Source organism: Scyliorhinus canicula, chromosome 17, assembly GCF_902713615.1.
Source record: "Scyliorhinus canicula chromosome 17, sScyCan1.1, whole genome shotgun sequence".
NCBI classification, from domain to species: Eukaryota; Metazoa; Chordata; class Chondrichthyes; order Carcharhiniformes; family Scyliorhinidae; genus Scyliorhinus; species Scyliorhinus canicula.
The window spans coordinates 26,779,819-26,793,131 of NC_052162.1; the positions used below are offsets into that span (position 1 = coordinate 26,779,819).

The following is a 13,313-nucleotide window of genomic DNA, read 5'->3' on the forward strand; positions in this document are numbered from 1 at the left end:
GCTGAGTTTGCCTTCTTGTGATCTTGGGCCGAGCAGTTGCCATACCAATCTGTGATGCAGCTTGAAAGGATGCTCTCTATCGCACATCTGTAGAGGTATTTTGAAAGTCAGTGCAGACATGCCGAATTTCTTTAGCTTCCTTAGAAGAAGAGACTTTGTTGGGGTTTTTTGACTGGTGCATCAACGTCAATGGACCAGGACAGACTGTTGGTGATGGTGACCCCCAGGAACCTAAAGCTAATGACCATCTCCACTTCGGAGCCATTGATGTAGACCGGGGGGGGGGGGGGGGGGTGCAGTGTCGTGCTACGCTTCCTGAAGTCGATGATCAGTTCCTTGGTTTTGCTGACATTTAGACAGAGGTTGGTTTCAGTACACCATGCAACCAAGTGATCTATCGCCCTTCTTTGTCTGATTCGTCGTTGTTTAAGTTATGACCTACCACATTCCTAGCATCCGCAAACTTAGAGATAGAATTGGAGTTAAATCATGCCACACAGTCGTGTGGGTATACATGCAGTACAGTAGAGGACTGAGCACATCCTTGCGGGGCCCCGGTGTTCATGACTATTGTGGAGGAGATGCAGTTATCCTGACAGATTGTGGTCTGTTGGTGAGGAAGTCAAGCTTCCAGCTGCACAGGGATGGGTCAAATCCAAGATTGAAGAGTTGGCACTGGACAGAGAGAGGAAAACTAAGCGCTTAATTGAAATTGTAAAATTCTGAAGTGCGGCATCCAACAACATATGAAAATATGGGAATTGGGAAACCCTGAATGGCACTGAGAACACAGAGATGGGATAGGCAGAACAGAGGAATAAGATGCATGAACAGGTGGAGCTGGAGTGTGATAGTACTCTGCAAACCGGCAGTATTTGAGGGAAGGGGATGTTTAAATGTTACAATTATGCACAATTTTAATGGAAAATTACAACATTTTCCAACGAAGAATGCCCAGATCCCCGGAAAGCAATCACCAAATGAGGATGAGGAAACTGTGTAGAATTCTAAATTTGCTACCAATAACCCTGAATATGTACAGTAAGGTTAGGTTCAGAACTACTATTAGTTAATTATCTCGGGGAAGCTCCCCAGATCCCTTTCAGAAAATAGATCTCTCATTTTTGATATCCCTCTTCAGGCTTTCATGAACTTTCTTTAATTTCCCAAACTAATTCAAGTTTCATATCTTGTCTGTCATGATCAAGCACATCAAAAACCTTCTAATTAAATGTAAGTTGCTTTATTTTTGTGGTTTATGTATTTATAGAATAAAAGTTACAGGAGCCACATCGATACTAAATTGGATCAGAAACAGGAAACAGAGAGCTCATGGATATTTTTCAGGCTGGAGGATGGTTTGTAGTGGAGCTCCCCAGGAGTCAGTATTGGGACCCTTGCTTTTCCTGATATGTATTAGTGATCTAGGCCTTGGCGTACAGAGAAAAATTTCCAACCTTTTTTTTTCTTCTTTAAAAAAAAAATAAAGTTAAGAGTACCCAATTATTTTGTCTAATTAAAGGGCAATTTAGAGTGTTCAATCTACCTATCCTGCATATCTTTGGGTTGTGGGGGTGAAACCCACGCAGACACGGGGAGAATGTGCAAACTCCACACGGACAGTGACCCAGGGCCGGGATTCGAACCCGGGTCCTCAGCGCCGTAGGCAGCAATGCTAACCACTGTGCCGCCGCGCTGCCCAAAAATTTCCAACTTAATGGATGATACAAAACTCGGAAGCATTGTTAACTGTGAGGTGGACAGTGTTGAACTTTGAACGGTTATAGACAAGTTAGTGGATAGGTGGCTAGGTGGCAGATGAGGTTCAATGTGGATAAATGTGAGGTGATACATTTTAGAAGGAAAAAGATGAAGAGAAAGTAAATAAAAGGGATACTGCTCTAAAAGGGGTGCAGGAGAAAGGAACCTGGGTGCTGTGCACATAAGTTATTAAAGGTGCCAGGACAAGTTGAGAGAGTAATTAATAAAGTATTCAGTATCCCAAGCTTTATTAATAGGAGCATATAATACAAAAGAAATTAGGTCATGTTGAACTTGTATAAGACACTAGTTAGACCTCAGCTGGAGTATTTTGTACAGTTCTGGGTGCTGCAGAAGGATGTGAAAGCATTGAAGAGTGTTCAGAAGAATGCTTCCGGACATGAAGTAAATAAGATTGGAGAAGTTGGGATTCTTTTCCAAGAAGAAAAGAAAGTTGAAATGAAATTTGATACAGATATTCAAAATCATGAAGGGTCTAGAGACAGTAAATAGGGAGAAACTGTTCCACTCATGAAAGAATCAAAAGTAAGAGGACACAGCTTTTGAATAATTGGCAAAAGAAATAAAGGAACAATGAAAAATAGAAAATAGAAGCAGTAGGCCGTTTGAATCTGGTCCGCCATTCAATATGATCATGGTTGATCCTCTCATCCAACAACGTACTCCCAGTCTCTCCCCACACCCCTTGACACCTTTAGAGTCTAGAAATCTATCTATTTCCATAAATATATTCAGTAAATTGGCTTCCACAGCCTTCTGTGGTAGAGAATTCCACAGACTCACTACCCTCCGAGTGTCTTCATCTCAGTCCTAAATAGCCTATCCCATATCCTGAGACTGTGACCCTTGTTCTGGACATCCCTGCCAGAGGAAACAAGATCCCTGCATCCAGTCTATCCAGCCCTGTCAGAATTTTATATGTTTCAATGAGATCTCCTCTCATTCTTCTAAACTCCGGTGAATAGAGGTCCAGTCGATCCAATCTATCATCATACAACAATCTTGCCACCCCAGGAATCAGTCTGGTGAACCTTTGTTGCATTCCTTCTATGCAAGGACCATCTGTTCTCAGATAAGGAGACCAAAATTGCACACAATACTCCAGGTGTGGTCTCAACAAGGCCCTGTACAGCTGCAGTAAGACATCCTTACCAACATCCTATTTACCTTCCCTCTTGTTGTACCTGCATGCTTGCTTTCAGTGACTGATGTACTAGGACACCCAGGCCCGTTCGTATGTCAACATTTTAAATCTTTTCTCATTTAAATAATACTCTACCATTCTGTTTGTCTGTCCAAAGTGGATAACTTCTCATTTATCCACGTTGTACTGCATCTGCCATGTATCTACCCACTGACCCAACTTATTTAAATCACCTCAAAGCCTCTTAATATCCTCACCCCACACATTCCCACCAATTTTCATCTCATCAACAAACTTGGAAATATTACTTTGGTTCCCTCATCCAAATCATTGATGTATATTGTGAATAACTGGGGACTAAGCACTGATCCCTGCAGGACCCCATTAGGCACCTCCTGCCACTACTAAAAACATACATTTATTCCTACACGATGGGTCAAATGGCCTCCTTCTGTGCTGTACCAAATCTGTGGCTCTGATAAGAAAAACAGGCTTCCAAACATTGACCTTTGTAAGACTCCAGATTGCAGTTACTTTTATCCTGAATCTTACTCCCTGCTTCCAATTTTTAAAATTCTAACTCTATCCATGCTGCACTTTGTATATATTTCTTGATTTAAACAAAGTAACTTCTAATTAATTTCCTGTATTTGGGGAAACACCTATTAACATACAAATCACCTATCATTTAAATGGATTTTAGCATGTGTTTTAGTTTTAAAATAACTTATTTCAATATTGTATAAAATTATTTTACTGTAAATTGAGATTTTTTTGACAAATCCCAATTTATGACACTGATGTTAGACCAATGGCATAAAACATGGACCAGGATGATGCCCTCTGTGCTTCATCAAACTGTTTGATTAATTAAGGGTCACAAGATTCTCAACAAAGTTAAACTCAGGACTTCCCGAAACAATACCTGTAATGAAATTTGAGATTTGATGACCAGGAGCCGAGAAAGATCAGCAAGGACAGAAGTGATGGCTGAACAGGAATCGATGAGGTATAGAATACAGGCAGCAGAATGTTGCACAAACTCAAATTTTAAGTGTGGAGGATGACATTTTTGTGAAAAGCATTGAAATGGTCAAGCCTGGAGATCCCAAAGGCATGGATGAGAGTTCCAGCTGCACAGTGGCTGACACTGAGACCAGCAATATTAGCACAATTAAATTTTGCTTTTAGTTCAGTTTTAAAAAATATCAGCCACGGCATGGTTTATGTAATTTTCTACTGGAGACCCATTACGTTTTATGCCTAAGATTCCTATTTGTCTTCAGAGGACGAGGCCAACATGTGTTTTTAAAAGAACAATCCCTTGAGACTGTCACCTCTTAAAAAAGATAGGTAGCCATGTTGACAACACAAATGACAATAATCTAATCGATATGTTAATTAAGGAAAGGTAAACATGCCAAGCTATTTTGATTATCTTTATGTACTAACAAATGCCATTCCATCAATATGGCACAAATAATCTAAAATTATTTTTAACAGAACACTTCTAAATTTGCATGGTTTTACTCAAATAAATATCCCCAAGCAAAAGGAAAAGTGTTAAGCAGAGTTTCTTTCATTGTCACATTAGATAAGAGAAAATAGGAACTGAGCTATGTAGGCCTGCAATATTACATGACACTGTTTTTTGATCACAACCAGCTTGGCTAATTAATGTGATTTGGAGAGGTATATCTGTCACTCAGTTTCAGACAACCCTGCAAACCAGCATTTTAATGGTCAATATGATTCTGCAGGAGAAGCTACAGTAAGTTACCAGTCTTGTGCTTGTAAGCTACATAGTTTTAATTGGTTAACCTCATGTAAAATGGAATGTAGCCTTTTTATCTTTCTTCCAGACCTAGATGTATGCAACGAGGTTCTGGGTCATATATAGTTTTTTTTTATTTGGAGTATCCAATTAATTTTTTCCAATTAAGGGCAGTTTAGAGTGGTCAATCCATCTAACCTGCGCATCTTTGGGTTGTGGGAGTGAAACTCACGCAGACACGGGGAGAATATGCAAACTCCACAGTGACCCAGAGTCAAGATCAAACCTGGGTCCTGAGCGCCGTAGGCAGCAGTACTAACCACTGCACTACCCTATATATAAAGTTTAAATCAATGTTCTCAATAACAATTTGAGCAATATGCAGTTTAATAAAAAATCACATTGTTCTAATTTTGGATGTATCCAACGGTGCACCCATACTAAGAACAGTCCTCTATGAATCCCCAAGTCCACAAACCTCAATTACCAGCAAATAAGAAATACAAGCTCAAAAAGGACTGAGTTTCAGGTGCTGTATTGCCAGTTTTTTTTTTAGCCCACATTGGTGGTGGGTAAGTGGAGCACAAATTATGCATCCCTACACCTATATGCATTTTGACTTCCAGTTTCCCCAACTTTTGAAACTATCTATAGATTGCTCAACAGCTCGAATTGGCGACCCCTAAGCATGGCGTTTCTGCTTGCATCAGATGCCGGTGCAAAACAAAACACAATAATATTTAGCTAAGGATTTTTCTTTATTAGATCAGTAGTTCTGCATACAGTAAATATCAGAATTAAGTAGAACTTGTTTCAGGCTTTGTAATTTGCCTTATGGCTCTTAGGGACATCATCCTTTATACATCTCTGCAAATAGGACTGAACATTCAACACATATAACCGCAACTCTGCAAATAGGGAATAATTCAATAGAATCTGAATATCTTTTTATTTTGAAACATAATGCACCTCACAAGGGATACCATATGCAAGTACGGGATTTTCCAACTTAGATGGAAAAATGGTTAGACAATGTAATGCAAAGGTCGGTTGCTAGCAGGAGTCATCAGGTTGCAGTGAGGTGATAAACTAAGGAGCTAGAGTACAATTTAGGTCCCTTGTCCTTCATTTTCACTGAGCTTCACAAGACCTGCAGAAGATCAAGGTGTGCATAAAAGCAAACTGTCAAATTATTAATCAAGATACAGTTACAATAAATGCAAAGTGGTCTTTCGTGTGAAGTATTATGATATATTACAAAATGAAACAAACCATTAAACTGTTTCCTGGAGAGTTTGGAAGTGACACTTAATCAGTTATCAAAGATATGTCTGTAGCATAATTATAAAGCCAGTATAAACTAAAATGTTGTCTATTTTAAGTCCGATTAAATATGGGCTTTTGTCGCTGTATAAGTAAAATCACAATGGGACAAATATTGCTTCAGTGTAGGGTTTTTTTTTAAGAAAGGGTAAAATTCACCTAGTAATTCCTGTACTCAGACTAATGTTACATGGATAAGCTGAAAACTATGCGCCTTAGCAAAGAAAAGTTTGAGGGAAGAAATATAACAGTGAGCCCAAGAAAAATATATCTAATTCACTGCAAAATTTGTATTCTGAAGTGTAGAGTAAGTTTCCCCCTCCCCTTTTGCCTGGATTAAATCACAATCCATCAGACATTCTGGTATGTAAATCTTCAGCAAGTGCAAATCGGCAGCATTGTTAAAGATGAATTTAATTCTGTTTCTTACTTTCCATGTAGGTATGCAACCATCATGGGTTATGAATATTCTAAAGAAGTGGGGGCCTGGGTTCATTACCAGTATTATTTTAGTACAGTGCAAGAAAGTTTCATATTTATTTCCCAATAAGATGGTATTGCCATGACAATTAAGTTGAAACATCCAATGACTGCTCATCTTCTGCCCTGTATGAAACCATACAGCAAAGGATAATTAAAAAATAAAGTGCATTTGGTACAAAACAGATCTAAATACAGTTGACAGAACTTTGTTCATGCGTGACATCTGAAAGTGGTCCTGCGCTACCTAGTTTTCAATTATCAGAATTAGCATGTGGCAATTTCTAGCACCAGGCAGTCCAATTCAAAATTAACCACATGTCTGCAATAGTCCAATATTTAAAATTTGATTACAAGGTACACTCTTGACTCCAGTGGTGCTGTTTATGGTTTTCAGACGTGTCGTCTTAAAACGTTAAGAATGTTATGCCAAGTGATGTACATTGTGGCAATTTTGATACATATGATCGCTGCTTTGAAGATTAACTTCTATTATTGTCCATTTCAGCTTGAAAACTGTAAATGAAGGGTCATAACTCCTTTTATTTTTAGATTTAAAGACCAATATACACAGGAAAATCCTGGGCAACATGCAAATTGGAGACATGGGGCCATAGCAACAGTAGAGCTGGAATAGTTGGAGCAGTTGCGAGTAAGGTAATTGATCTTTGGAGCGGCATGGTAGCACAGTGGCTATCACTGTTGCTTCATAGCGTCAGGGACCCAGGTTAGATTCTCAGCTTGGGTCACGGTCTGTGCGAAGTATGCACGTTCTCCCCATGTTCAACGATGTGTGGGTTAGGTGAACTCGATACACTAAATTGCTCCATAGTGTCCAAACGTTAGGTGGGGTTGTTGGGTTACATGGATAAGGTGAAGGTGTAGGCTTAGGTAGGGTGCTCTTTCAGGGGCCGGTGTAGACTCAATGGGCCGAATGGCCTCCTTCTGCACTGTAAATTCTGAAAATGTGGTTGAGTGCATCGGAGTATATTGGATGGAGAACCCATCCCAGTAATATTGCTAGAACGTGGAGCTTGATATGTTGGATTTTCGCACTAGTAGGGGAATTATGTAGTGGGTGGAGTAGATAGTGGAATCCATGCCTAGGGAGGGTGCATCACAGGAAATAGTAACAGTGGGAAGGTAAGTTACAACTGGGGAGGGCAAGTCACACTCGCATGTACTTCCTATAAGTATCACACTTGCATTCTGTAACATGTCTTTGCAGTACAAATATTCTTTTTTAATAGGGGCAGCAGCCGTGTAACTTCCAACTCACTGCACATTATGCCATAGTGTGATGAATACAGGATTTTAGATATATTGACTCTAAACTTTTGGCAAGTTAAGGGCTAAACACCTGGGATAGTGTGTTTGACTGCAGTAGTCATGTTTTTAAAATAATCTTGTTTTTAAAGACCAGAAAGCTTTTAGGAACCAGAGGTGAAATTGACCAGAATAAAAAGCTTGGGCCAATGTATTGAGTAGGGGTGAGCCCCTGGGGAGTTAATTTGTTTTCAGCTTGGGGAAATGGTGCCATTGTTGGCATTCAGACATTTTCACAATGTTTTTGACTGGAGCTCTGATCTGGCTAACACAGAGTCCACAAACAAGGTCTTTTGCTCTCACAGTAGGGTAGATAAAAATTTAATAGTATTTAAAGCGGCACAGACTTGTCTGAGGGCAAGAAGCTGAAACAATCCCGTTGACATAGTATTTTTGAAGACTTCCAGCCTGAGTACGCAGGGGTTCAATCAGGAGCTAACTCTATTCTGGAAGACAAGTATTACGCTGTGCCTTTGGGATGTAGAATGGATTGAGAGCTATATGTTTTGCTTTCTTGTTTAATTCAGAATTGAGTAGTATTGTTTAAGGGGTAATTGTAAGCTATTTTCAGGCGTGATGTTAAGAGTTTAATATTGTATAAATAATAATTTTTTTTTAAAAAATACCAAATCCCTATTTCTTCCTGCAATCACTCCTGGAGCAAAGTATTCATATTCTTTCCACACAATCTTACAAACTAAACTAAAAAATTGGGGTGTCAGTCCAGTATCCTAACGACTGTTGGGGTGTGGTCTGGGATCGTAATGATAGTGATCTACCAGTAATATATTTTGTCTACAATGCACACTTCCTGCGAATCTAATATGTGCCTAATACAAATGAATGAACAGCTCAATATAAAAAGATTGGAACTGATAGGTATCATACAAAGCAGAAATATGGAAAATGGTTAGAAAACTACCAGTAGGAACCTAATAACCACATATAAACCAAATGGTAACGATAACAAACTTTTAATTTACTATACAGGTACTTTTAAAACCAGGCACCAAAACCAAGCGGGGTTCCATAAGGGAAAAGACCTTTAATATCATCACTCCCCTTTCCTGAAGATGCCCTTCTCCTATATGTCCCTTTTAGTTTCTTTTATGGTTATGACATTATCAAAACTATATCAAAATACCATTCCACTTCTGAAGGTATTGACTCACATGCAAGTAGTGCCTTCTGACCACAGTCATTCTTTGAGAGGATAGGCTATTTTTCAAAGAAAGTCCAATTATGGGGCAATTTAGCATGGCCAATCCACCTACCCTACACATTTTTGGGTTGGGGGGGGGGGGGGGGGGGGAGAGAAGAGAGTGGTGAGACCCATGCAGACTGTGCAAACTCCACAAGGACAGAGACCCTGGACCAGGGTCAAATCCAGGTCCTCGGCATGTGGGGCAGCTGTGCTAACCACTGCACCACCATGTCGGTCTAGGATAGGCAATTTCTAACACAAATGTGGTACAGTTCAGCTCAACTGTCTCCACAACTGACATCTATACACACTTTCCAGCAAAAGACATGGAGTATCAATCAGCAGCAGGGGCCCATGCTGATCTTCTCTTCCTAAGCCCAGAAGCCAATAGCATTGATTATATATTCATTACCAATCCAATTGAGATCAGCAAAGACAGTACTTTGTGCTTATTTTGCCACTGGAATAAAGTAACATATTTTGCACCCAATACTAATATCAAATAGCTCAATTTCAGAAACAGTTGGTCGAGCTTCAATGGTAAAGCTTCTCCAGCCATAGATCAGGAAGGTCCTGTGCAATTCTTAGTCAGAATTTTCCTCAATCAGGAAAATTCTCCAGCATCATCACTCCTGATCACAAAGAAATGAGCATTGCTACATGGGAACATGTGGATAAAGTCTGACAACACTAATAATGGCTTTGAGTGGATCAGCCTCCCAATGCGTGTGGAACTGCACCCTAGCAAGTTGATGCCTTCGGGAGAGAAGTAAATAGGAATAAACAGATGAATAAAAGTAGGTAATGAAACTTTAAAGTCATATGGTTACTTATTTATGACATATACTGAAATTGAGTCATGAGTATGGACAAAAACATGTGCCAAAATATTTTTTATGAACACAATGGCTTTCATTGCGCATTGTAAGTTGTCTTCAAAGAACCCAAGACTAACTTTGAGGGAATGAGCTACATGTTGAATGTAGAAGTGGAACTTAATCAGAATTAGTTTCTACTCCCTCTTCAAAAGTTTAGTTCCATAATTTTTTCTCATCTGTTTATTCCTCTTTACCTCTTTCCTAAAGGTATCAGCTTCTTGCTCAGGTATAGTTCCACACATATTGGGAGGCTATTCCACTGAGCCCATTAATCACACTTCATTCACGCATACACTTGTAGCTGTGTTCACTGAATTATCAGGATTGGCGTAAATCTGGGAAATTTTCTTGATCCAGGAATTATAAGGACTGCACCTGGAACCTTCCTGATCTACGAGTGGGGAAGCTTTAACTTTGCAGTTAACTATACCTGAAATGGAGATGTCTGATATCAGTCCAGATGCAAAATGTGTTCTTTCATTCCAGTAATATTTGTCCCTATTATGTAGCTCAAAATTACATTAATCAGTAAGGTTAGAAAATTCAATCTAATTTTGCATTTAGATGAAATAGTTAATTCAGTTCAGCATCTAATTTACATTTAATATAAAAATTAAGGCATCAAGCTAGCATTTTGCTCAGCATTTTCATTCAACTAACATCTTTCTGGTCGTGAACCCAAGTCTCGAGGTAACAGCACTATACATTCCCCACTCATTTCACTTAACTCAGTTGCATTAATATTTTGCATCAAAAATTCTCCATGAACAGTAAGTATCAATAGTCAATCACATTTTTTAAAACTCCCTGATGATCACACAAGCAAGGTGTTTCAAAAACGTTACTCATAGACTTAAGTTCGCTCCCAGTTATTAACACCACAGACATAAAGTTATCTCTTTATTGTAAATGCAACAGCCAGGTTCACAGTATTTATAAAAGAAAATGACCCAACATACACAATGAAACATAGCATTTTAGGTTGACTTACTTCAATTTTACATTTCACCGACAAGTATAAATTCAAAAGTATGCAAACCAGCCCTTTGAGTCTTAATGAACAATTCCATTTAAGGCACTTTAGTCAATAGAAATTACACACTTTTCTGAAAACTGCAAATCAATTTTAATTACTTTCTATTTTGTCCCCAGATACCTTCAAATATTTTCATAAGGAAATGGTTTAATTTTGTAAAATATTTTTGTTGCCTGACAGTAAATTAAAAAATCTACTAAGGCACTGTAGACTCTCTTTGGTTCAAGTCTTCCTTTGAGAGACCTTGATTGGAATAACATTGGGAGGTAGCTGAAATGCAACTAAACTCTCCATGTATATTTTCATGTATACTTCTCAACCCACGGTGCTGTCCTTCTATCTTCTGCCTATGTCTCCAGGATCAACTAATAAGAAAACTAAAAACACAAAAAAGATAAAATGGCAGAATTTAAAATAGATTCAGTTAGCGAACATTCTGGACTTTACTAACAAGTTTTCATATGTTTTAAATAAGCAAAATGTTTCAATTATAACACTTTAGTTCCACTTACATGCAATAATGCAATTGTTCAAAACATTCCTTTTCATTGCATAGATGTTAGACTTGCTAGAATTTTACTGACTTGTCAAGTTATAGTGTAGATTTCTAGAATCCCACAGCTTCAATCTTAATGTACCAATTCCGACAGAACAGCAACAAATTGGCCCAGCAGCAAAGTCTCAACTCGAGTCTTTAAGTTGGTCAGAAATTGGAGATTTGCAGAGACCCAATTAGACAAAACGAAGGACGTTTCAAACAAAAAAGTTTCCCGAGAAAAACCTTGTTTTTTTAAGCAGAAGTGAGCTTTACATACTTTTAGATTTGCATCAATTAAAAAAAAAATCAGATGCCTTCACAGAAGCAGATGAATATTTTGTTCAGCTACATGTGAGACATGCAGAGAAACCATGTTTAAAAGTCTCCAAAGAAATCCAATCAGGTGGAAATTATGTTCAACTGGAGAATCTCTAACGGTTAACCACCCCCTCAAAAGGGCTGAGGTCCAGGCCGACAAAAGTCTTCAAGTAGAGGTGTGCTGGAGAAAGTTTAATTAGCTAAAACTGTATAAACCTACTTGACAAAACGCAGTGGTTATTAAGTTTACCACTTCTCATCCAGATGAAACCACCAACTGTCTAGGGCATTGATTTTATTATACTAAATTAGAGCGGAATTATGACCCAGGCCTCCAAATCATATCAATGAACCAAACTGTCTGCACAATCAACAACAATGCCAAGCTCAGCGACTGAGTTAAAATGAGATTTTAAAGAGGACTGATTTGCTCAGATTCAATCCATAAACTCATTGTGACACCCTCACATCCCAAAGATATCAAGCATATGATGGATAAGCTGAGACGATATAAAATCAAAGAATCCTCACTTTTACCAGTTTGTAACCAGACTGAGGGGAAAATGCAATAGCTGGATAGGAGGTAATATTTTCTTTTTTTCTTTCTGCTGAATTTAGATTTTGCATCTAATAGGGCCGAAGAGCAATGAGGAACAAAAATTACTTAATGATAGGTCTCAAAAACCAGCCTGCATTTTCCAAATGTGTGAATGTACACAATGCAATAACTCCATTGCTAATCACAGCTGCACATCAGTTGCGCAGAGAATCTGCTGAAATAGATGAAAGAGAAGTTTTGAAACTCTGCTAAATGGAAATAGCAGTTGCAATTTCTGTTTGAAATGGAACTGTATACATCTAACAAATACAAATAATTTTGATAAAGTTCTCAGTCATTGTAGCATTACTACATATGCTATCAATACATATCCACAACTCACCTGTACGGATATCCATGGTATTTAGCTCTGAAAATGGACAACATCAGGCTGAAGAAAAACCCAACCAGTCCTAGGCCTGCCACACACAAAACTGCAGGGTAAAAAGTAAAAACAAAGTTTGATCACTAACCCATTACAGTCTCAGTTATTAAATCTGTCTCAATAATTGTTTTTACTAATAGACCAATATCGTTCTCACTTTCTGTATCCATAATTTTGCCATAAATTCCTAATATCAGCTTCAGTTTGGTCAGTTCCCTTAAAAATGCCAGCAGTTAAGAGTTTTATCAGAAATATTCCTCACTGGCTACAGGTGAGGTCCCAGAAGATTAGAGTATAGCTAATGTGGCACCGCTGTTTAAGTAAGGTAGCAGGGATAATCCTGGAAACTATAGTCCGGTGAGCCTCAAGTCAGTAGTAGGTACATTATTGGAGAGAATTCTCAGGGACAGGATTTATACCCATTTGGACTCATTAGCGATAGACAGCATGGTTTTGTGAAGGGGACGTCGTGCCTCACTAACTTGATCGAGTTTTTGAGGTGACAAAGATGATTGATATGGGGAGGG

The 13,313-nt window shown here is 38.6% G+C and overlaps 1 protein-coding gene across 1 annotated transcript in view; it reads right to left on the reverse strand.

Annotated features, from left to right (window-relative positions):
* Positions 1-5,439: 5,439 nt before the first annotated feature.
* The window catches only part of LOC119951189 (magnesium transporter protein 1-like), a 50,059-nt gene continuing 42,185 nt past the window's right edge, over positions 5,440-13,313 (reverse strand). Inside the window, exons 9-10 of the mRNA XM_038774215.1 lie at positions 12,745-12,835; positions 5,440-11,324 (exon numbers count right to left, since the gene is read on the reverse strand). Of these exons, the coding sequence (XP_038630143.1) occupies positions 11,309-11,324; positions 12,745-12,835 (107 nt within the window). The 3' untranslated portion in view covers positions 5,440-11,308. The remainder of the gene's footprint in view (positions 11,325-12,744; positions 12,836-13,313) is intronic.